This window comes from Corvus cornix, chromosome 1 (genome assembly GCF_000738735.6).
Source record: "Corvus cornix cornix isolate S_Up_H32 chromosome 1, ASM73873v5, whole genome shotgun sequence".
Lineage (NCBI taxonomy): Eukaryota > Metazoa > Chordata > Aves > Passeriformes > Corvidae > Corvus > Corvus cornix.
In genome coordinates this window covers 19,144,960-19,171,218 of record NC_046332.1, presented here as the reverse complement: position 1 = coordinate 19,171,218, position 26,259 = coordinate 19,144,960, and the positions used below count along the sequence as shown (strand labels likewise).

General features: G+C 38.2%; 1 protein-coding gene across 4 annotated transcripts in view; it reads right to left on the bottom strand.

Annotated features, from left to right (window-relative positions):
* The window catches only part of CBLB (Cbl proto-oncogene B), a 128,809-nt gene that overhangs the window by 57,854 nt on the left and 44,696 nt on the right, over positions 1-26,259 (bottom strand). For all 4 annotated transcript variants that reach the window (XM_039557733.1, XM_039557725.1, XM_039557730.1 and 1 more), the window contains exon 4: positions 2,877-3,023. In XM_039557733.1, coding sequence (XP_039413667.1) covers positions 2,877-3,023 — 147 coding nt within the window. The remainder of the gene's footprint in view (positions 1-2,876; positions 3,024-26,259) is intronic.

Below are 26,259 nucleotides of genomic sequence, written 5' to 3'. Positions count from 1 at the left end.
TTGAAAAAAAATCATAAATTAATCTGATAGTTCAAATTCCCTCCTTCCAGTCAGATCAAACTGCAATAGAAAAATTTTTTGTGCAACAGTTTACCATCAGAAGCCAAGATCCAGCACGACTTACTTTTTATTTATGCTCTAATCTTGAGCAGAGTGGCCCCAAAGTAAGGGCTGCTTTTCAGAAACAAGTGAGGGGTCCAGGCTTCCCCTGTAAAACAGAAATGCAGCCAGGGAACGCACAATTGAGTTCCTCCCTGTACTTCTTCACTGCACTAAGTAGAGTTGGGGGTTTCAGAAAGTCCTAGGGGCCTAACTCCAGGTGGCCAGATTAGAGAGAGATATTATGAGTTGTTTGCAAAATCTTTATGCAGCCTTTGCTTTTAGGGAAGTGATACCAGCAGATTTGCAAACTAATTTGTCATAACAGGCCCATTGCAGAGGAGGTGCCTTACAGGCATATCTGCCATATACTTCTAAAAGGATTAGAAAATAATTGATGTTTAAAAAGCTTCAGGCATTTTGTTTAACGAAGAGATTAAACACAATGCCAAAGAAACTTTTCTCATCTGTTTGACATATATGCTGTTACATGTTTTATAGTTACTTAAGCATCATTAACTAAACCTGAGATAATGGCAAGGCTGCCAAGCACAGATCTGCTGCTCCCTGCTGAGGAGACAGGCAACGAAACCAGCTTCACTTTATTAAACCAGAGCTGGGAACACCAGTAACAGTGCTTATTTACCTGGTCTGAAAGTAAAGCACCTGACCAGAAAAAACTCAAAAAAAATTTCAGGCTATACTACAAAAGATATACAAGTTTAACAGGATGTCACTAAATTGCCTTGATTCCTAGACATTCTTGATACATTGATGTTTTAGGCAAAAAACCAACAAGATCCAAACATCCAATCACCCTCCCTAAAAAACAAACAAGAAAACCCAAACATAAAAAATGAAAGCCTATCAAAGTACATTGGGGAGAGCAGAGAAGGTCAGAGGGTTCCTACTGACAGTTCATATTCGAAGTTGCATTCTATGAAGAAATTTGCATAAGAAGGAAAAAAACAAAGCCTAGAAAATGCATGGCAAGAGCTCTGGGGCCATGAAAAGTTTTAGAAATAAGAGCTCCAAGAAATGAGTCAGGAGAGAGAGAGAGTTAAGTGTGAGCAAGGAAAAGACAAGGGTAGAGCTGAGTTGTTCAGATGAAGTGATGCAGTTGAAAGATTCTCCTTACCAACTTTGCTCTGATAAAATCTTACTAATATGTTACAGTACCCTACTGTCCGACACCTCGAGTGCCTATCGTGTCATCTGCCAATGGAAACTGGCAGGACCATTGGAAGGAAACTTGAAGGAAATCACTTGAATCTCACACAGACAGTAGTGAGAAGTCAGTCAAGAACCCCAAAGAGGAACAGTACAGAGAATAGGGGAGCTGAGGAAACTGGTTTAGATTAATTGATAGAAACAGAGCTCGCAGAGGAGATCATCTGTAAATCCCAATGACAAAAATGCAATTTGTGATCAAGATATCTGCTAAAGGTCATTCAAGGACAGAGCCCAACAGGAAAAGAGAAGGACCACAAGGAAATTTAAATTCTGAGAGTTGCTAAGCAAAGGGGGAAAAGAGAGGAGGAAAAAATAGAAACACTGAACAAACAAGATCATTAGTCATTTTATCAAAGATCCTGTTTTTTCTTTTCTTGACTGACATGTTTTTTAAAAGCCTTGTCTGAAAGAGAACCCTACATGTCATTTAAGTTAATCCTTCAGAAAACTTTAGCTGAACTTTTGAAGTTATTTTGAAAATCATACTCACATTAAAATGGGCAACACAGAACACAGTTAAATTCCTTTTCTCTAACAGAGAACTGATATAGCAACTTCATCACACCCTAACATTACTTACATGGGAAAGAAACTACCAGAAAACACTACCATGAACTCAGAAAGAGGAAAGCTGACAGTAGGTGTGTTTAGACTAACAAAAAAAAACCATGGAAGTGAAACTGTTGTAAATTCACACTGAACAGAACTGATTTGCAAAAGTGTCAACCTACTACACTGGTATTCTAAATAAAAAATTACTTATCTTAAAGAGCTGTTTATGCTCAGAAGAGGCAACAGATTGTGGCAGAAATTGTTCTGCCTACATTGTGCAAGATACCAGAGCTGATGACCGTAATGAGTCCTCCGTTATAACGAAAAATACACCAACCTATTGCCTCTGGCATTCCTCTTATGTCACTATTACACTTATAAAAATTCCACATGAGAAAGTGAACAAGCTGCACATCTTTTATTAGCTTGTATGTGTATTCTAAATGGATTTTTTCCCAGAAACAAAACAAAAATCCCACATATGCCTACTTTTACATTTTCACTATTGCATTTGCTATATGGATTAAATCATATATCTACACTTCACACACTTCATTCCACTAAATAGTGTAGTAGTGAGAAAGGTACAGGTGAGATAAGGAAACATTGTCCATGACACTAGTATCAAGTTCCTAATTCAGACTTCAGTGTTTTCATTTGTAGACTATACATACATTTTTAATAGGAAAGGACATGATTTGCCCTATAGTTTGTGAAAGCAATGTACTATCTTCACCCTATAATGGAACAAATAAACTTCTTGCAGTAAGACTGAACGTAAGTACCCTTGACAGAACTACCTTTGAGCAAAATACAACATTGAAAAAAAAAATGTTAACAATGAACTTAGTGATTTTAGCCAATTTAAAGACTTAGATGAGAAATTATCTTCAGAACATCTACCAACCCTTATCTGGATTTGTAAAAAGTTCATTTTTTTTTATGCTTATGATTAGAAAGAATTCAGGATTTTATAAAATGTTGCTACTTACTTATCTCCAAAGAATTTTCTCCAGAAATCTGCAGCATCGGCTTTGGTGATGCGAAAGTTATCACCCTGGAATTGTCCATTTGGAAAAATAGCCTTAATTTCTGCTAACATGTGGCTGAAGATGAGAGACAGCTTTGTTAGGTTTCTCCTGTGGATGTAATAGGGAAAAAAAAAAATCACATCAAATCCTTAGAATTTAATAAGTTTAATCCATCTTTCAGTATTTCACATACCCTGTGTATTTGTGTAATAATCCCTTTGTGACACAAGAAAAACACGGAGCTTTCAACTGAAAACATAAAAAAATATAAATCAGTGGTTTGAGTTTCCACACACTTCTGAGGACATATTTATCATTAAGTCTCCATGAATATAAAATCACTTTTTGGCAACAGAAAAATTTGAGTTCTCAACTGCATATTCAGATACATTCCTTGTGCATTAAGCTTGTGTGTTTCTATTTCCTTTACTCATTGCAGAAGCAAGAATTTATACTAATTAGACAGCTTATCCATTAAAAAAAACCCAAAACAACCTACCAAAGAAAGCTGAAAAACCACCCCACACTCAAGAAACTAAAATTATAGTTTTGTACATGACATCAAACCTGTTTCAGTCCAAGTTTCTAGAAATATAAACATGGCATAGAACTAGATTTACTCCTTTTTTCCTATGGTAGTTTTATTCTTTTTGTTCTTTTCAGCTTTCTCTTAACGTACTTACTTCTTACTCTCCTTTCAAATGCTCTCTAGTTAAAACTTATTTTCAGCTATCACTAGCATATTATAAACAAACAAACAAATCAACGTTCTTTGCTGTTATCTCATTTCCATACATTTTCCAGACTGGTATCAGTTAATCAAAGATTACTTAGCTTTTGGCACAGAAGTTCCATTTAGTATAGTGCAAAGAACAAAGAATCCTTAAAAGCAAATAATCCTTTCATATGGAAAAATCTTTGGGAAATGGTGAGGAGAGGAGAGGAAAAGTAGCAAACTTTATGAGAACTTGTGCCTGGAGATTCCTTGATGCTCCTTCCAGTAAAAAAGGGCCATTTCCCAAGCTAATATATAAAATAGAGACTACATACGAGACTGAGCAGTTTCTGATGAAGGATTTGTATTCTTGTGAATTCTACTGGAGTATTTTAAGGTGTTAGAAGTGTCTCACGTATGTCAAGCCCGTTCACCTTTAACCATCTCAGGTACTACTTAAAAATGACTCAAGCAATTTAATGAAAACCACAATAAAATGCTTATCAATCATGTAATTTATAGACTGTTTAAAGACAGTATTTTAAATAAATTCAAACTTATTCGTAAGTTCCTAGCCCCATGGAAATATTAAGATAGATTTTTATTTTAGTTGAACGTATTTCCAGGGGTCTTCCTGAAAGAACACTAAATTTAGCACTGAGGTGGTAATTACTTCAACCAAATTTGTGAACTTTATAATAGAGATTTCTGTGGAAGCTGTGTTGCAGATTTACTATAGGTTTTACTACCAAGAAAATGATGATGAAGTTGTTGTGAAAACATAAGTAATTTAAAACAAACAAACCAACCCCCGATGAATACGCTCTCCCTTCCCTCAAGATTAAGAATGGCTATAGGGCTAATTCATTCAGAGTCCTCTAATTCCTTCAGTAAAATCAGATGTCTGTAATTATGATGCTCAATAGTTCCTTGCTATCCCACTTCCTATTTCCTTTGTATTTTAATTACACACATGTGTTCTTTACTATTTTATTCCTCAGAATTCAAGCCTGATGCAGAGGAGCAAGCAACAGCTGTTTCATGTGGCTTCCTCAGTCTGCCCTAGACCCAGGATTAAACAAGAAGCTTTCTGTATTTGGGACAGATGGGAACATGACTCGGTGCAAGTTTGAGCAGAGCTCTCCCCTGCCTGGCACAATCAACGTCCCACATTAATGCGCTGTCCTGCAGCGGTTCTTTCCAGGTACAAATTCACCTAGTGAGCTTGCTGGATCCCTGAGGCTTGAGCCCTGCAGTGAATTAAGGGATGAAGTCACACAGAGGTGCCATCTGGGGCACTTCCTCGCCCGGAGGGCAGCGTGTCTGTGCGCACACATCCCTGCAGAGGCACTGCCCAGTGGGCACAGCTGCACAGGACATGGCCAGAACCAGCCGCTGCTAGGATGTGGACAGTAAGAGACACACACCCAAAGGGCTCCATCTAAACCACAAAGCCCCTTCCTTCCCTCTTGGAACAGCATCAGTCACTAAGTGCATCAGGACACTTTTGTTCCATTGTACAAAACCGCAAAGAAAGGAAAAAAGTACCATTTTTTTTTTGTTTGCATTTCTATAAACAAGAAAAAATATTTTAACATCTAACTGAGATAGCTTCTTTTTATCTGACTGCAAAGGTGAAACTCGAAACCAACTAGAAGCTTGTCTGTGCTTGAACATATATCACAGCACGTACAAACAGCAAGAGATGGCAAATTCTTGGTAATTTATATGCAGGGTATCTGTTTCTTTCAGTTTAATTTTGATTCTTGCGCTATGAGATCACTATCTCAAGACCTTCTTTGGTATCAAATAGCCATGACAAATCATGTTTCAATTTTTCACTTACATATTTTTTCTTCAGAACAGCAAAGCACATAATGCACCATTTTTGCTTATATATGCTTATGTGATACCAGATCTCAGTACCTTCCTGAGGCAGAGGTATAACGCTCACTGATTTAAATGGTTTTTAACAAGTATGGTGCAGACATGATGGCACTGGGGTGGGCCAATGACTCTCCCTATCTGTGCCTTTCACCTGCCTGAAGATGTCTATCCATTTCAGCAATGTACTTTTGCTGTCTTGGGGAGGGCTTTCCCAGGACACCTCAAGAAACACATACTCCACTTTATCAGACCTGGCAGTCTGTGCAGCTTCATTTTTCAAGTTAGGATGATTCCCTTCTTTCCCCCATATGAAGGAAGGAGCACTGTCAAAAATTTTCCGCCCTACTTTTTCCATTTATAAGTTTAAGACAAGGTATTTAAGTCCTATTTATTTGAAAAAACAACAACTAAAACCATCAAGGTTTGGCAATTTGGTGAATAATTCCAATGGAAGCCAAAGAACTGTTCAATCTGAGCACCTATTTTGTGTCTCATTGCCACCACGAGACCATAAAGAAACCAGTCTGCATCTCTTGCAGTAACAAAGGCTTTCTTCTCCTGGTCACAGCAAAGGCTGATGTAGTGGCAAAGGGACAACTGCACTGGCAGCCTGGCAGAGCAGAAGAGCTGAGCAGGTAGAGACATGCTCCAGAGACCCTTTGACTCACTGGATTCCAGCAGGGGGGAGATATCCTAAGGGATCACATTGCAGCTACAGCTCAAAATACTGCCATCCAAATTATACAGAAACAATGGCTTTAATGCCTCACCAGCCAGCCTTCACGGTTTAAAATTATAAAATACTTTTACTGGCAACCTGGGGCAGGTTAGAGGTGGAACTTCTTTCTTTAGCTGTGGGACAGAGCACAGACATCTTTATTTCTGCAGAGAACGAATTTCATGCTGATGAGAAAAACCTTAACTTTCTGAAATTACAATCAAACAACACTGCTTTATACAAAAGATGATCCCCGTCCACTATGTAATCGCTACTGTGGTAAAATATAACAATTTTAACACTAAATTAAGTTTTATCAACTGCATTTTATGTAGCACAGTGTAGATCTCAACCAAATTACTCGCAGCATACTCAACACCTAGTTAATATTTTTCCTACGATTCAAGCTTATATTTTGCTACCTTGCTTTTAACAAGTCGAATCAAACTAATGCCATACAGATCAAACCCCTTGTAGAACTTGATTTCTGAAGTACCATTTTATCAGTCATAGTCTATGATTTGCTGCCAAACATGTTTGCACATGACGGATCTACTGAAGGACCAACATAACACCTAAGAAAAAAAAATTAAAAACTGAATTTTTATTTAGTATAAACTTGTAAAGATCTGTTGAATCAGTAAACATCTTTTCGCTAATCAGCAAGATGCATGTTTTTAATTTCAAAATTAATCTGTCTTTTGAAGTTATCCATCCTCAGCAAGATTTCTAAATAGAGAAAGCAAAGCCTGAAGACAAGGATTTCGGGTTTATTCACTTCTCAGCAAATTACTATATTCTGAATCAATTTTCTCTTCAACTGTCAGGAATGGGGTCAGGCTAGAGATTTAATAACTGAAGGACTTTTCAAATACCAGTCATATGCAATTTGAAAGCAGGGCTTGATAATGGAGATACTACAGCATCCCAGCCAAACCAAACCAGCAGCGGCTGAAGTAGTAGGAGATCTGAAGCTGTCCTACCCTCCAAGTGAAGCATGATCAGCATGCAATAACACAGATAGGTTTTGGCTGTGTCAACTTCATAATCACCTTATGAAGTTAATTTTACTTGCTGGAAGGCAGTATGGTCCAGCAAACAGGACTGGACAGGGAATTAGGCAGAGTCACTTCCTTTCTGCCACTGACCTGCATTATGAGGTGGAAGGAACACCCGAGTCCTGCACTTACTGCCTGTGTACATGGATGAACAGAGCAAAATGCTCAGAGAGCTCCAGACTTGAAGAGTTCTGAACAAAAAAGCATGGCAGATCCAGCCTGTGCATAAATACACAAAGCAAAGCATCCATCTGTGCCCCGATCCTTCATAATTACTGGATGTCACAGACAATAACCAAGATGAAGTCATTTTAACAATATGTACCTGTTACTCCTGCAACAACTTGAAAATGTTTAAACCTACCTACATACTACATGTATATATAATTTCTACTTTCATGCCTATATATTACTATGCCCATGAAAGAAGTTATTTTCATTTTACAACAACAAATACTCCCCCCCAAAAAACCCCAGTCTGGAAGAGAAGTCTGAATGCATATCTCTGCAGTTATTTATGTCATTCCAAAAATTAGGTTCTTGCTGGATTTCCATTTTCATTCCATCTAGTAAGTGTTTAATCTTTCTTCATCCACATAGATACACTTTGTTAAACAATCACCTGCTGTAATAAGCAATACACCGACTTTCCAAGCTCATAACATATAACTCAATCACTCGGCACAGAAAAACAGTCTTTAGAGTTCGAATAAAATCTGTTCGGCAGCTAGGAATACTTTCCAGACAGATCTGACACAAAAGTACACCAAACAACTCCTAAATAATTCCTCTATAATCGTTAGCTAGAATAATCATACAAAGAGAGCTCTCTTAGCTGGCAAAACTGCAAACCATAACTGTGTAGGAACTAAGATGAAAGAAAGTTTGAAATATGAATTTCATAAGGTGAATTGTTTATTTTGACTTCTAAAAATCCAGCCCCCAAATATGAAAACCTTAAAATCCAAAGCATATGTACAGAGCTCATTTCACTTAATTAGTGCTATTCAAAACAGATTTCCGATCCACATGCTCAAGTTGTAGTAAAACACAAGGATCCTACAAAATACATGTTACTAATCCAAAGGAACAGAGTACAGTCTTGTGATTCGGGTACAAAAGAGGGAAGTGAAGATCCATGTTCTGAGCTCTGTCACTCCTCTCTCCCAGAGTTCAGAATTTTGTGACTCAGATTTCCATTGTGTGAAAAAAGCCCTTTGCAAATTATTTCCCATTTTTTTTTTGCCACTACAAGGAAAATCATAGCAGCCCATAAAGCCCCTTGACAGATCATACTTCTGCCGTTAGTTACTGATAAGTGACTCAAACAGGAATGCCCCAAGTCCAGGACAAAATACAGGAGAAAAAAAAAATTCTGAAGAAATATGTGAATTTTTGAAGATCTCCAGAAGACATTGGAACAGGACTAAAAATTATACATGCTGACAGTGATTCACTCTTAATAATCCAGTATAACCCTGACTCACTTATCCCCCTTCCTCTTACAGAACTTCCCTTTTCAGAGACAGGAAACATAGGAGAAACAATTAGTAAAAAAAATCCCACAACAAAAAAATCCACCCTCCCCCAGACCCCTAAAACAGTAACACCCCCATCCAAAAAAAAAACCAAAACAACCCCCCCAAAAAACCCCACCAAAATACCCCAACATTTTTTTAGAAATGTACAGGTGTAGAATGCAGTCAGAAAATCTTAACAATGGAGCATTCCTTAACACTTCAGAGGAAGCAAAGGAAACCAAAGGTTCCTGTCAACATGCTTGCAGAAAAAAAAATGCCTACCATCATATTTGGCAATCAGATCAACTCAGCTTCTGTGCAATGATTATTTTTAAAAGCTATATACGGACATGTTATTGTTCAGACACCAAAGTATAGACACCAAGCCTATTCTTGGGATGAAATGTCCCTGGGACTAAGAATAATCATGAGCTCTATTTCCTACTTGTGCCACTGACTCATGGAAGGAACACATACAACTAAATTTTGCTGTGCTTTAGTATTCCTCACCTCTAAGCTGCCCCACAAACAAAACCTAAAAACCTGCCTTAAACACGGCAAGGTTCAGCCAATAACTAAATTTATCATATGTTAAACATAAAACACAAGTATAAAATTGTAAGAAAGTAACTGGAGGCAACTATTACTTCTCTTTGAATCCTGGAGGAGCTGGTTTATTACAATTGGGAAAGCGGCATCCTTCCTTGATCGGCTCTTCATCAGCCTCTTTGTGACAGATACAAGGAGTCCTGTGCAAGTCTGTGCTATTCACAGCGGATACCGAAAGGAAGCAATGGCAGCCTTTGGATAAGGATCGGGCAAGTACATTTGGGAAAACAAAAAAGCTGATTCCAATGTCACCTTTCTTTGCTTAGAAATCACTTTACATCAATACACCAACTTCCGCCAGCAGCCTGCTTCCTTCTGTTGAAAAAGGTATCAAATTCAAAGAAGACAATGCTTGAAGAATTCAGAACTTGATTTCATCTTTTGAAACTGCTTCTCAGCTGTCATTGCTTTTATAGCAGGTATTTGCTGCCCAATTTATACAAAAACAGAGAATTAACTTAATATATAACAGCTAAGTAAAGAAAGTGGAATATAAATACAAATTAAGGAAGTAGGTCAGGGTTTTTGCCAATCGATAACACTCTCCACGAACTGATGAGTCTGTCTACTCACTGCTCTTCCATTTGTGAACTGGCAAGCCACTGTGCCACCAACACCTCTTAAGCAAAGTTCTATCCATGTTTTGCATTATGTTTGCTTTTTGCAAAACAAATGCTTCATACAGCAGCAACCATAAACAGCTCTTGTCAGCTGGGTTTTAGGCTTTACAGTCCAAGTTTCGAAAATTTCATTACTTCCAGTTCTGTCCAGGGGGCATTTATCCACACAGATAAATTTCTCAAGCTACTCCTAAAGCATTTTAATTTCTTTCCTCACTAGTACTCCAGTATATGAGGTAACAAATACAACCATGAAATGAAAACCTAAGGAGTGCTGGCAGGAGCAAGAAGTAACAAAGGAAATACAGTCTGCATAAAGCAAAATGTGAGTCGTCAAAAGTAAAGAGGTGTGTTGACAAGCTAAAGATTTAATAACTTTGCCCATAATTATTATCTCTAAATACCCATGCAGAAGGATAGAGGTGACAAAAAAAAAACCCTCTAGAGAATACTACTCTCTGAAAGAAATTTGCTAAAACTGATCTGAATATTTACAAGTACAAACACTTTGTGAAGGATAGTCAATTCTATAACATTTTAAGTAGCAACATTAACTAAGAGCTAACAGACTTACTGATTTTACTAGCAAGAGTTTCAATGGACCTACTAGACCATCCTTACAAAACACATGATTTAACATCCTTAATCTAATACGTACAGAGATTTACAAGCAGAGCTGGACACTGGCTGTTTAGTTTTATTTGCTACTTTTCAACAGTCAGTTGCTCTTGAACTATGGTTCCATTCATCAGTACCAACATGTTGTTCAGGCAGTTTGTTTCCTTCATCCTCCTCCCAGAGACATCTTTGTCTACAATGGTCCAATGTTATTTAACTGAACACTGACTTAAGTCTAAAGCCTAATATCTGTATATATAAATGAAACTGAAGTTGTCACAGAATTCCCCAGGAATCCTCCAAACAGTAAACTCTGTCTTTGAAAAGCTGACTTAATTCACTGAATACACAAGTACATAAAACTTGTTAAAAACATGAATGGATTAATATGAAACATGAAAGACTGAATTAGCATCCTTTCACCATTTTCCAAAGCATTCTTCAAGTGGAAGGAATACTCAAAACCACACTTGGGCAAAATAACAGTCTTAAAAACAGAAGTGTGGTTGGTATAATTGTTTAATACCTGATTATGCCAGTAAACATCTTGAATTGCACTGCAAAGTAAGGTCACTACTATAATTCATCCTATCTGTGTACTGGAATATTAACTCTACAACAGGTGTTAATATTTCCCCACATAACCATCTCCCTTATAATTCTTGTAAGGATCACTGATTTGGAGGTTATTCGTGCTATGCATAGAGCACAACTGCGCCAGGCCAAGCAAAGCTGTGTGCCAAAAGGGACCAACTCAAGCGACTCCAGAAGAGGTAAGAGGCTGAGTTTGGCACAAATCCTGCCCCAGCCAACGCAGCAGCCCAGAGGCCAGGGATGGCACAAGGAGGTACTGATGTGGCTAAATGCTTATCTGCTTGACAGCAATCGAGCATGAGCAAAGGAAAGTGGTTTAGCTCTGTGTCATGCTTCATCTAGTTTGCTCTCATGCAAAAACTCAGGAAACTCAGTGGTTCTGAGGTGCTAATACCAACAAAGCATGTGTGCCATGCAGCACCCCGAATAATCCTCTTCCTGTGCAGGTCTGCCTCCCATCTGAGCAGCAAACAACCGATTATGCTTCCCTTCACTGGTTTGCAGCGTGCTAATTTTCTGGACTATTTCTCAGAAATAGTCCAGAAGATGTATTCAGGCTTGTTCTTTCAGAGTTTTTTCTTCAGACTATTGTCTCACCTTAAAACATGCTGTTGTGATCTTTTCTAAGTAAAATAAACTAAGAAGAGATGTATGAGCATTCTTAGTGACAGGCAACAAAGTACTTCAAATTCAAACCTTACTGAATTTTGCAACAGCATCATTTTTCATGAAGACAAATCTTTCTGATTGTTAGAGAGTGAATCCAACATTTTTCAGGCCTACTGCTTGTCACACTCAATGACTAGACAAAATCTGCAACACAATTCAGCCATTTCTGAAAGCAGGACTGGTAATACTTCTTTCTGACATTAAGGACTTTTGGCAAACTAATATCCATATGTGTCTTTTTCCATTTATTTAATTCTCAAGTACCTAAATCCATTTTTGATATTTAACAGGAAACAGTCTTTGAATCACATGTGCCTCCCAGTACTCTTGGGGAGACTGACACAAGTTTGGCTAAATGATGAAACTGAGGGAAATCTTATCCAAGAGGGCCCAAAACAAAATTCAAAATTCTCAGCTCTGACTTCTGAGCTCATGTGTAGTTGACTAAAGATATGAAACACTTGCAGACAACAACTGAGTTTGAGCTGGCCTGGAGCAGTGAGGCACAACTCTAATGTTTACATAGGGGGTTTTGAACATCAAAGAGGATAGAATAAGAGAATTGTTCTCCATTTCTGTCAGTGAAGCCCACAATGAATTCAGAAAGAAAGACAAGCTGTTTGATTCAAGAGCAAAGAAGACAGAAGCTAGAAAAGGGAGATGGAAAGAAATAGATGGCAACACTGTCCTCAGAGAAACTTTATTTAAAAGGTGTGATAGTGCTGAGCAGCGTAGGAAAGCCCATGAGAAAAAGCCAACACTTTTAGAGAAAAGTTTGAACAGCATGAAAAAATTAAACTATTAGGAGATGTATTAAACACCAGGAACAAACGTGTCTATTTTGCAGTTGCTATCCAAGTGAACATCTATCCTGTGCATTCAGGCCTGGCCAGGCAACAGAGCCATGGAATAAAAAAGTCTCATACTGCATTTACAGACAATTGCAATGTACAAATCCAAAGGGGATCAATCATGGCCGCACACAGAATCTTATTCCAGGCAATTCTTCTGATACCTTACCTTTTCAGTTTTAACTTTGTTTTTGCTTTTATGAGTCATAAGAAGTGCATTAGTATTTTTACTGATTCTAATGCAGATAAGGGATCTGAACAGAAGGAGTGTATAGAAGTATCAAAACTGCTGTATTTCAAAAAGTGCTGTAACCTGCAGAGGTGCTTAGTACCTGCTGTGTCACACATGATTTCCACTGAGTGCAAGTCAACAAGCTGTCCCAGCATTCCTAAGAGATTGGCCAAAAAGGAATTTTCCTGGCTGAGCTGCTTCTCAGACTTGATCTAGAGACAATACTGAGCTGCACATTTTGCCCTAGAACTTAACTTTAGAAAAAGTCCTTGGATCCTTTTTGAGCCTCTTGTGCATCATTACTTCTATTTATTTGTTCTGTGGCAGTGGTAGGAGCCTCTCATCAAAAACAGAATTGTTTTACAAAATCTAACCCTCTTCATCCCATGTAGTTTCCAAAGTATCATCATTAAATGAGAAACTCTTCAACTTTAACAAATACATTTTTTCACAGACCTTCAAATATTTAAGAATTTTGACCCTAAGCCCTGAAATCAGATTCCATGTAGGCAGACGCTCTCATTTATAGCATTCTAAGTGTTGTCATTAAAGCATTCTAAGAGTATTTTAGACCACATGAAAACATGTTATTTATTCAAAATGGAAATCCAAGTGAGAGCTATGTAACCCATCAAAATATAATAATCAGCCTTCAAACCACATCTCAAGTTATTGAATCCCTATCAAACATGTAATAAAAATTTCCATTTCCTACATGCACCCTAATCAAATCCACCTGAAATCATTCACTGAAAATGATTTAAACATTACTTAGAGCTGAGATGCAGCTTTTTTGCAACATTCAGGTAGTAGAAATCTGTGTCCCATAGCTAAGCAGTGTCATACAAATGCCAAAATAGAGCACAAAAATATACAAAATAAGATATATGAAGTACTGAAACTGTATGTGGGTCTCAGAATATTCACTGGGGTTTTATTTACTGAGGGAATGTAAAGTGACTTTCATTGAGAGAGAAAACTACCATCTCTGGCCAAAACAGTAAACAACCTACCCTATTCCCTTTCACATATACCCTGAGGCACTCAGTTGCCTGTCCTCTTGCATATGAGGAGCACATCCAAACCATTTAAATCCAGATACATTGCTGCCACATTGCCTTAGGAACTTTATCTGTACAGAACAGCAGAGAGAGAAAAATCAAATCCTTGGTTCCAAAATGCCACTTGAACTGATGCTGTATGTACTTACAGCCCTTGAAGATCAAGTCAGTGCATATCCAACGGGACAATTAGGAACAATCTGGCATCAACGGAACACAGCACAGACCTTGGTCAAAGTCTAACGGATTTTGTAACAAGATGTGAGATTTCACACTAACTAGAAAAAAGTAGAACTGGCTGAAATATTTTCATCTGTAATTTGGACAGTAAAAGCAGGCACTAAAATCCACAAGGATATAGTTAGACAGACAGGTGGGTTTTCCATGAAAACAGAGGCAGAATCTTTGCCTTCAGGAAGTACCGATGTCAAATCTCCAAACAGAAGCTGTCCATACAAATCAAAATAAAGCATTTTGCTTCTTCACTCCTTATCTCCCATGAAAAGCAAAGGAAGAGAACAGAATGAAAGAGATTGAAAAGTTCTTTGCAAAACATGACTTTCCTTTTTTTGGTCTAAAGTACAGTAACCAATCAAGAAATTTATACCCTGATCTGCTTATTAATTTTTTTCCCCTTTCAACATTAATAAGCTTGCAGTATTTCAGTGACTACATTCACAAACATGGGTCTTCACCTATTTCTTTCAACCAGTGGTGGTATTCTCACGTAGGGACAATTCAATATGGGAGACAATCAAATGTTTTAAAGAAAGCTACACAGTCATGACCTGGAAAGGATGGTCTGCCATGAATAAAAAATTGAAGTAAGAAAAACTGGAAGCAGAGGGCAGGCAATAAGGGTTTGTGCTTGCAGAGGAGGGAAGTACCATCTCAGTTATTTGATACATTCACGGGAAAGCAGCAAGCAGCAAGGAAACCAAGTTTTCTGATTTCATGAAGGCTGTAAGGCTGACAGATAACTGCACATAGCCGCAGAGTGATTGCACAACAAAAGTGGCAGATGAAATTCAAAATACGCGACGGCAAAACGATGAATTTGAACAGTTAATTGACCTGATGCACAAAATGGCATGTGCTGAGCTGTCCACTTTCACTCAGAAGCAAAATTTTGAATTATTATAGGCAATTCCATGACAATATCTGCTCAGTGCTCATCAGTAATAAAAACCCAGATCAAATATTATGAATTATTAGCAAAAGAAGAGAGGAAACAACCCAGAAAACATAATTATGCCACCATGTAGAAGCACAGTCACCTGTTATCAAACCAGATAAATAAGAAACAGAGATGTAAGAGATACACTGAAAGACAAGCGAGGTTACCAAAGGTAAGAAGTGGCTACAAATTGAGGAGGAACTAGGTATGCTGGGACTCTTTATATTGGATGAGTAACCACAGAGGAACTCTGATAGAGATCTACAAATTGCAAATGGCATAAGGATGAGGACTGAGAGTAACCAGAATATTTAGTGAAGGTGATGGGAAGCAAGCTCAGAAAAATCTCTGATCCACAGAAGTTGTTGCCTAAGGATACTAAGGAGGCAAGTTTAAGTAGGTTTGAGGGGAAGCTGGGAAAACACCAGGGAGAGCTGCTTCACTGAAGGTTACCAGAGTAACAAAGCACAACAGGTTCAGGGAATCCCTTAGCTAAAAATGGCCAAAGGCTGGGAGAGTACTAGGGAAACATACTAAATTATACATGTTTGCCCCATTTATGCTTCCTTAGGTATCTCCTTATGCTCACCATGGAAAATAAGAATTACTATAATGATTCAGATCAGGTTCTGTCTTAAAAACAAGACACAGTACTTAAGAACAAAAGCACATGGTTCATAGGGTACCCCCAAAACTCTTAAGTTCACTTATTGATTGCACAGAACTTTTAATACCTGATCACTCAAATTAATTTTGGATGCCTTGGTGAATGGAAACATCCTACAGTTGACAACCATTCTTTTTCATCTCCATAAGTGAGATTAAAAAGTTGAAGTTGCCCAAATCAAGCCTGTTTCATGAGTGTGGTTGTGTGTTTCACCAGGAGAGGTGCCGGGTAAAGTCCAGCAGTAGGAAAGGGCAGGTGGTGGAGCAACACTGCATGAGGCAAAGACTGAGAGAAGTACCAGCATTGATCAGTAGCTGAGCCCCATTCTGTGTTTTAAAATGATAGCTGCAACAAGAACCTAGAAGGGTACTTGCCAACACTGGAGAAGTGAGTAGTGTTAAGAGGGCTGGTGGTGAAATTGAATCACAGATGTCTTCCAAGATCATCAGCTTCAACAGTGAAAGCCAAGTAAGATAGCACTCCTAAAATTAGATGAAGAGGTTCACAGAGGGCAAGTGTCCAAAGAGGATCAGAAAAGGTTACTACACCACAGCTGCAGTGGAAACTTCCAAATTCTGAGCACCAATGGGAAAATCTGCATATTTTACTCACTGCTAAATTTTATCACATGCAGGCTATTAAAACAATACGCATAGATAGAATCACAACTGGATACAAAATACACTAAAATTCCTTCTGGTAAAAATAGTTTTTAAGGCATGAAGGTTGTAAGACTCACGCCCTAAGAGTTTACTCCCCTGAGATAACACTTGCGCAGTTTTGCCTAGCAAGACAGTTCACTTTGCTACTTGCAGAAGCAAACACTTTATGCGATTATGGATTCCTGGAACAATCCATCAGCCTCTGAAAACAAATTGCTTTGAAACAGCAATGTAAACCTACAGACAGTACTGTTCTTCTCTCAAGCACCGAAGCATTCCAGCTCTTGCTACCAAAGCAAGTAAGAACAGGAGACAGAAACTGAAACAAACAAAAATCTCTGGATACTAAGACGTCCAGCTGCAAATTTCTAATCACTCTTTTTTTCCATGAATCATCCTTAAAATCACTGCACTGAATAGCCTGGCAAATTCTCGCCATCTGAAAATACTTGTATTAAGATTATATGAAATTATACTATATTTAGCGTGGTTTAGTTTGTGGATCCAACACTTCAATTTCTCTAATTACTTGAATGATGTAGCTAAATTATATACATATACTCTTAAGAGCCATTGGGCTAAAATATTCACAGTCAAAATCATATTGCCACTTCTGGTTTTTCAGATCAGCCATCTTGTGATAGGAAAGGAGCATTAACTACCAAAGTGTAGCACGTATTTAATCACCCTTTGATACTATGAATAATAAGATGAGTTTTTAGACCTGAAGGGAAACAGAACTGGAAAAATACAACTGCATTCCTTCCATCTCTGGGAAGCTCAGAGCACCAGCTACCACGGCAGGTATCCTGCTGAGGTTTGGCACAGTTTGAAATACCCTTGACAAAGAGCTTCACTTGGTGTGGCATATATTTGGTGTTGGAAATTCTTTCACCCATACTAGCAGTTTTCATCCCATGTAAGAGACATCTGACGTGAACTGGATGACAAATACTATTGCTGTAATAAGCCATATCTGAGTTACTGTAAGAAGTACTTGTGATCAATAGCTATTGTTTGCTCTTGCAGTCAAACAAATTACAAAGCCTCCATCTGCTAGTGACTGAAAAAGGATCATTACCAAAAAAAGAACTATTACAGCTAACTACAAGAGAGAATACTGGAGAAGCTTGTGCAGCCAACTTGAAAAACATCTCAATCTGTATCAGCAAAAAGACAGTTCTTGAAAGTTTTTGTGCCCCAAGTCCCCACACAGCTTTCCCTGTCCCTGGACAGCTTCCCAGAAAAAGCAATGTCCTGTACACCAGTTTCCACCAGAAGTCCCACAGTACTCCTTCACTCCTCCTATTCCCCAATGGCTAAAAGTAAATTTTTCATCTGGCTCCCAGAGAAGAGAAAGGAAAGACTGTGAGAGACAGACAGGAAAGGGGAAACAGAGGAGGCAAAGGCCGAATAGCTATCCTGGAGCTTCTTGCTTCCCACCCACCAAGCCACATTCCACAGCCCCGCAAGGGAGAGACCCCTCTCTAGTACAGAAGATAAAGTAGTATCTGACATGGAGCATTCTCTTACAGAATGTTCATCCATGGAAAAGACTGACGCAAAACATGAAATATCCAGTGTGTTGCACTCATGCTCATACCAGTCCAAAGCCCACTGGATCACAGTAAAAATTCAGGAAGAGAAAGAACCTTACTCTATGTTAATATCCTGAGCACAAGAATTCCCAAAGATTTCTCCAGAGAGCTTGAGGATTAAAAGTCCTGGCTAGTATGTCATAGTGACTCATTGCTTAAATCCAGAATATTAAAAGATAAGCTAGCCAGAAGAAACTTTACTTTTGCCGTAAGTGATGTTAATTAAAAGGTCAAGAGATCTAGAGAAGGTATTGAGAGAAAAACTGCAGGAGGAGGAAATGAGCAGGACATTAAAAATATATATTTTTTAAAAGGTGGGGATTAAAGGAGGATAAAATAAAACCCTTTGAAAGCTGAAAATGAGAAAAGGATGAAAAGGTAAAAATGAAAAGTGCAAAATTTATGTCTCTAATTCTTCCTTCAGAACTTTATAGTTCACATTTTCCTCCAGGTTTAGTCAGCTTAATTGCACATATGATTCACAGCAGGCTCACTTGCTAGTAAGAGAAGATTCATGATTAAGAAGGCACAGTAAATTTTGATTTCAATAGCTAAGACCTCAGTATATCTGAAAAAATTATTTCAGTCAAAATGCACAAGTATGTGAAGAATAACTCTCAATTTGATTTTTCCATTTCTTGCTTTTTCTACAGTCTGGCTGCAAAGAGTCTAGGAATAACAGCAACAATGTACTAACACTGAGCAGTGCATCAACATCTTGCAGCAGCTGCACATAACTCTCTTAGGAGAATATGAAAGCTATTTCTTTCCAAAAGCAAGCCCTTAGTATATATGTTAGGAACAATGTAAATAATTTTGGATTCAGATCGTGCTAGGCAGCAGTTTCAGTATGTAACACTACTCAAAGAATCACAACTGTGAAAATAAAAAAATGTTTTTAAAGTATTTAATTCTGAAGAGTCTGTTTTAGCTTCCCTTAAATGTTTTTAGTAGTATGTTTAAGGAAAATGCCACTGGGACAACATAGCTTCTTTTGGAAGAAAGGGCAATGCTAAATAAATCATTTCTTATCTAAGCTCTCAGCTCACTTAACGGTGAATCTGAATGACGATGAAGCGACAGCAATGTGTTCAAGAGGGGGATTGTTTTTCCTGCAGACCGAAGTTGAGCCCCCAACTACAAAGTTTAATCAGTCAAAATGGAGAACATTAGCACTGCATAGGATCTCTGAAACAGGAGTGACCCCCTGGGCAGGTGCTGGGAGGTTGCAGACATTTTCTTCAGGGCTGGGGATTTGAGCTTGTCACGTGCTTTCCATGCTTGTGCCTGTGCAAATTAATCACCAACAAGTGTAAAACAACAATTCCAACTCTACAGCTGCAATTAAGTATGTAGGTGCTGCTTCTCTGTGGCTCAGGGCCAACATGTTCAATGCCATGATCCCATACCACCATTTCATCCTCATACAGCTCACAGTCAACCCTCTCTACAATAGATATTTAAACACTTCAAGTGTTATTTTTATCACCAAGGCTGGGGGCAGGGGGCCAGAGGGAGGGAGCCAGAGCAGAAGATACTGGGAGCATTCAATAAAAACATCCACCCCATTTGTACACAGGAAACCTGAGCTTTCAAGCTGTACTGAATTAATTTCACAGTCAATCCACAGAACTCCATGGATTCTGCCGTAAACAAGTCTTGGCTGAAAACAATGTTCATCCCACTACAAATCTGGTGCTATATTCAGATGGCCTAAATTCTGCCTAGCTTGCTGTGTGCTTATTTTTGGAAATTCCTGAAAGGAAGGCCCACCAAGAAGCTACAACAACATTAAAAAAAATAAAAAAAGAAAAAAAAAAGAAAAAAAAACAGCACTAAATGCCTTTGATCTAAAATTACGCTTTTTCCCCAGGTAATAGAACTGTCATAGAAAAAGACTTCCCTTGACTTGAAAAATAATAAAATCATATACATTTATGCTTTGTTTCAAGAGTTATTATATCAGAGTTATTTTAATAGTCTTTGACTCTTTACTATTTAGATGTATACTATCTCATAAACCTACAGAACTGCAAATATTTCCACTTAGGATAAAACAGAAATTTCCTTCTGCTTGCTCTTCAACTTGCTCTGTTAAAACAAACCCAGCCTAATAATTTTTGTCTAAAAATTTGAAAAAGCTTTGGATTAAATATTTGTCAGGTAAACACCAGAAAGAAGCTTTTATAAAACTTATGGAACCTGACTTACAGCTGACACCATTCTGTGACACCATAAAGTTGAGACCCTTTCAACCTGCAAATTCAGGAAAATCCTGAGATAATGGAAAGGCACAGAAGATAAATCACCATATGACTTGCTGTAATAGGGCTTACAAACATCAATATGTATCTCTGAAGCATTAGTCCAAAGACAATCACTCAACATTTCTCAGACTGCAAGGCCTTACTCCCAGATCCAGAACCCAAAGTGACACTATTTTAATAGGAGCCACAAGACCTGTAAATCCAACAGGTTAAGTGTTAAGGCACAAAGGCTTCATCTCCAGTACTAAGAGAGTGTGCCTTGTATCTATGAGTTAATTTGCATTAGTTATTGCATTATAGATTCCTAATCCAAACAGAGATCTTTCATTTTAATGAGCTGAATATGAGGCAACCTCAGGCAAGGGTTATGCTGATTTTGTCTAACAAAGAACTTCTCTGCAGGTACCCTGCCTCTGCCAGAGTTTTATGTGAAGCAAATATCTCACATCAACTTTCCATCAGCTCATTAGCATTCCCCACCATCTCTCTTCTCAACAGCAAAGCCATCTATGTAGATTGAAACAAAAACCAGAAACCCTCTTTTCATAGAGGGCTACAGCCTGCAGCAGCCAGCACTAGTGACTGAAATCTTGCCCCTGTTGCATAAGGATTAAAAAGAGGGAGGTTACAAGAAGTATTACCGCACAGTTTATTATCTGTCTTCTGACAACAAGCAATAAATTATTTTCTTAACTACTAATCCCTAACTACTGACTTTTATAATGATTAACTTCCATTATAATACACTGAAAGAGTAACAAGGTCCCTCTAATGATAGTGACATGAAAGCCAAAAACCAAAACCAAAAGTATTTCCTTAAATTAAGAATTCCTCATCCAAAGCTCCACTATTCATACAGGTTTCCTGGGATTAGTTTTCTCCATGTCTGAAAAAGTTTCAGCTTGTGGTGAGGGGAGAGGTATGGCTTCCTGAAACTCCACCAGAATAAGTGTGTTTGTTCTGAAATACCCTTGGGGCACTATTCTGAAATGCCCATTGTGCACTATCATTCACCCTCTGGAGACAGTGCAGCTGGGCAAAACATCTCTTCAACAGAGTACAGAAGACATGATATTAGTTATCCTTCATTACACAGGACAAGGTGAGCCTTTTATTACAAAATTCATACAAAACCATAATACCAAGAATATATGCAATATATGGTGGGATTTACCTGAAACCCATGTCATAAAAACAGCATTTCTGTGTGGTAAATGTCACATTAGCACACTACATAACAAAAATAACATTCTCTTCTATTTCTAACTTTATATTATCTTCCTAGTCTACCACATTCACCTCTGCCCTTTGGTATTTTCTTTAGATTACTTGCATTAATGTTAACATTTATTCAGCTGACTTGAAAGGTATTTTTCAGATACAAGTAGGAGTCAGGTAAGTATCAGCTATCTATATAACTAATAAAATAGTTCTGTCCTGTATGCCTTTTGGTACCAGAGGGCACTGAGATACACACATGTGAATATATACTTATATTTATATGTCATTGGCAGTTAGCTTAAAAGGTGGTGCTGGGTTAAAGGTTGATGACCTTAGAGGTCTTTTGCAACCTAAACCATTCCATGTTTCTGTAAGACAACAACAGCAGGCCACTTCTTCTCCAACACTGTAAACCGAACTGAAATGGACATTTGTTTGTTGAGGCTCTCAGACTCCAGACACATCTGGAGTGTTGCCCCCGATTCCACAGCACCTTTCATGCGCTCAGCTGCAATTAAGAATTCTTAGGTGCGTGTCATATTACAATCAGACACCAACAATACATTTACATACCTTGCATCAGATTACATGTTTTGTCCCCTCAGGAATAAAAAGCTTTCCCTTGCACTAACAATAAGTTATTCTCATGCTCTGTGCAGCCAAAGCACCTTAAAGAAAAGGCAGGATCAGGCAGCAGACCCATTGCTACTACTGCCTACCTCAAGCTGGGTCACAGCTTGGGCAGTACCCCTCACATACCGAGAACAACCAGCTCCAGCTAAGCCCTCAACTCCACGCGGAGTTTTTGCCGCTTCTTTCGCAGAAGACCCTTAACTAAGGGGTCCATGAGCCTCTTCGCTGCAACATGTTACAAGACAGTAACAATTTGTTTTAACTAGGGTGTTAAAATGAACAGTTTGAACAGTATTTGCTGTATCCTACAGCAGATACATGGCTGATGTTTGCTTCCCGGATTCTAAGAGAAAGTGAAGGCAAAGATACATTTTTAACAAGAGTTCAAAAGCCCTGACTACACTGGCTTGTCTGTATTTCCTCGTATTAGGAAATAAAACAGGGCCAGGGCATGAGCACTCCAGGCTGCAGGCAGGTGCCTTGTCATGACTGTCCCAGCCCCATCAGACTTCTGCCACACAACTCAGGCACGATTTGGGTGGGTGACAGCTCCTGTGGGACACCACTCCCAGCAGGCCCAATGGATCAGGTTTCCCTGTCTTTGGAGAAAGGCAAGTCCTTCTAGACACACGTGTCATACCCCACCATGAGTCCTGGGGATCACACAACGAGCATGGGCTCATTTTATTACTGAACACAAAAACAGCCATCAGTGCTAGAATGGAAATCAAGGGAAAATTGGTCACCAGGGATTTAACTCAGGAACATTCTCAAGGCTCACAGACAACAATGAAACTCAGTAAATGTACAAGTGCCTGATCAATAAAAAAGGAAGCCTAAAAATACCAGAGTTAACCTACAAGAAAAAGTTAATGGTAATTCAACTCAAACTTCTGTAATGTTCATTTCCGTTGAAGAAAATATTTCAGGAGTGAATACCAGCATATGTACCCAAGAAAAAAAGAGCAATGGAAGAACAGACTCAGTTTTAAAATAGAAGGCAAGAAACAATACAGCATGCACCTTTTCTAATAAAAATGTACCAGAAATTTTACAGTGTAAAAACCTGAATATACGCTCTCAAAAGCAAAAAGCATCTGTTGAAAACACTGTATTATCTCAGAATGTAAGTATGACACAAATATGCAGAACTATAAATACAATTACATCTGTAGCTTTTATGTAAAGCAAAGTATCTAAAGATGTTATGCATGAGAATATCAAATCCAGAAGGAAAACATCAGATTTTGATAAAGGCTGAGATATTCTAGAGTTTATATGGCATTAAATTTTGCTCTAAAAAGAGACAGACCCTTAAAAGCAAGAAATATCAAACTTCCTGAAGTCCACTGGAATTTCCAGCATTCCCATTCTTTTTACAAGGAAAGTAGTCAAATATAAAACCATGAGAGTTTGGTATGAAAGAATTTGTCCTTTGCATATAGATACTCTAAAATTACCTGTAAGATGAAAGTAACCTTATGAAGAACTGATATTTCTTTATTCTACTGATGTCTCAACAAGTGTTGACACTTATTGAGACCACTCGGAAACCCTCTTCCTATTTTAAAGTGTGGAATTTTTGTACCTACTTTGTTCAGTTGAAGTCTCCCATCACTAAGGTTAGATTTTCACCCAAATGAAACTTACAGGGAAAAATCTGTCCTCAGAAGGAGCAAAACCAAAGAACTTCCCAAAAGTGAGAATTGTGTTGAATCTCCTTTTCTTGTGAACACCCTGTTTCAAATTTTCCTGTTTCAAAATCAGCAGCAGTTTCCATACAGATAATTAGTCACCCCAATGAATGCACAGCAATTTCTACCCAGTTCAGTAGGGTCAGAATTCAAGCAGGTAGGAAACAACACATCCTCCGTGAAAAGTAAGCATACAATTGCCAGACTCTTTTCTTCATGGAGAAACTTCACAAATAAACCAGGGAAAAAATGCATCAAAACTCTATATAATGGTTCTTCCATGCATGATATATCAGGTGGTATTCAAGTTTCAAAACAATGTTTACATCTGGCTGCAACTTCTGGGGTTTTTTTGCACATTCCACACAGGAAATTGTTGAATGCCACTATACTTCAGGGTGCAGCTTTGTAATTCAGCTCCTCAGCTGATGTAAACGGGGTTGTGTCCCAGTGTAACAGCCCAGCCACATATCTTATTTGGAATAAAGGTCTGGATTTTAGGTTGGTTGGTTTGGAGTTTCTTTTGTGTTGGAGAGCAGGGGTTGGTTTGGGTGCCTGGTGTTGGGGTTTGTATTTTCTAGCGTAATACTCCAAACACCAAATTAATTTTTCACTTTTAAATGTTTTTTTTTTCAGCAAAAAATATGAGCAAATTGTTTTCCCCTGCAATTTAACCAGCAAACTGCAAAATGTCTCAAAACAGAGGTATCTAATGGAAATTCTGACACATGCTTAGAGCCACTCTAGTCAGTACTGGTTTGTTCAAGTTCTGTTTAAAAGCATTTTACTTTTCATACATGATTTTCCTGTAAAATTCTATATTTGGGATGGTTTTTCCTCTCTGTTTAAAATCACTGAGTTGCTCTTGCCTTACAGAGGTTGTTGTCTTTTTTCTCTTTTCATGGGGAGAAAAATGAATACATTCTCTAATGGCTAAGAAAAGTCAGATGTCTAACACTTAATTTCTTTGCATCCAGCACATGTGAAACATTGCCAACTCAAGGTGGGAAGTGAAAATAGAAAGCAGGAACAACTTTGGACATATGTAAATATGTACTTGAAGTAATGGAGAAAAAAGGCTTGCTGGGGTAATTGGCCAGTCTAAAGCCATATGATATACAGACCTATGTAGATACTTTGGTGCCAAAAGTAGTATTGTGTTTTAAATCTTTTTGGAGAGTTAGCAAGTTTTTTCGCTTATATTCCAATGGAAAAAAAATTGGTTACTTTCCTGACTTCCCACTGACTCTTACACTAACACTATAATATTTGACTAAAATTGACTTGTGTAACAATCCAATATAGTGGGAAACGGTAATTTTATTTTTTTCCCCTCCTCTCTGGATCATTAACATTGAAGCAAAGAATACCTAGTGGCCTTTTCAACTTTCACAAATCAAGACTGGTGTTCCTCTAATGCTACAGACTTATTCTTGTGCACCTTAAGGTGGATCACTTACACTCTGCTAAGGAAAGCATTAGCACTTGCGTTACACAAATGACCAGAGTAGGTATGCAGTAAACAGAAAAGCTCCAGAGTTCACCTTCACTAAGCAGCAAATAGTATGAGAATGTTTAGGGGTTCAGTTACTGTTTTTACCTTTCATAAAGTGCAGAAAGTAGAGACAAAGTGAGTAAGAACATTAATCAGACTGAAAATCTGATTATACAAACACTCAAAAAATGGGAAACTGCATGGAAGCTGTATCTCATCACTGGAACAGAGGTACTGAAAATACATATTCCCCACCCAAATATAATTTTCCACTCTCTTCCCTGCCTGTCTGGAAAAAAACCCAAAACTAACAGAACACCAAAACCAAAAGGTTCAACACTATCTCACCCCACTCCCTTCACTTATGAGATGCACAAGTTTACAATTCTCTTTCTGATTTCCTCATCCATGAACAGGAATGAAACTATCCTCATCAGGAGCAGAATCATTTTGCAAAAGCAGTAGAAGGTTATCTCACACCACATGGTACAGAAAGCACCTTACTCAGGTTTACTTAAGTAAGCCGACATTTCACCTCTGGAGCTGATAAACAATTCTGAATGCATTTTCTGTTTCCAACAGGAGATTAAACACTTACAGAAATATGTATTTCTTAGGTCCTCATTCCTTAATAGAAACACAGCAGCGAAGTAATACTGTATGTGATCTGCACAAGCAAGTCCATGAAGGCCTTTTAAGTTCCATCCAATCCTAAAAAGATGCATCGCATTTAACCGCTTTAAAAATAAGGTACTATTGCAAATTACATACAGCAAAT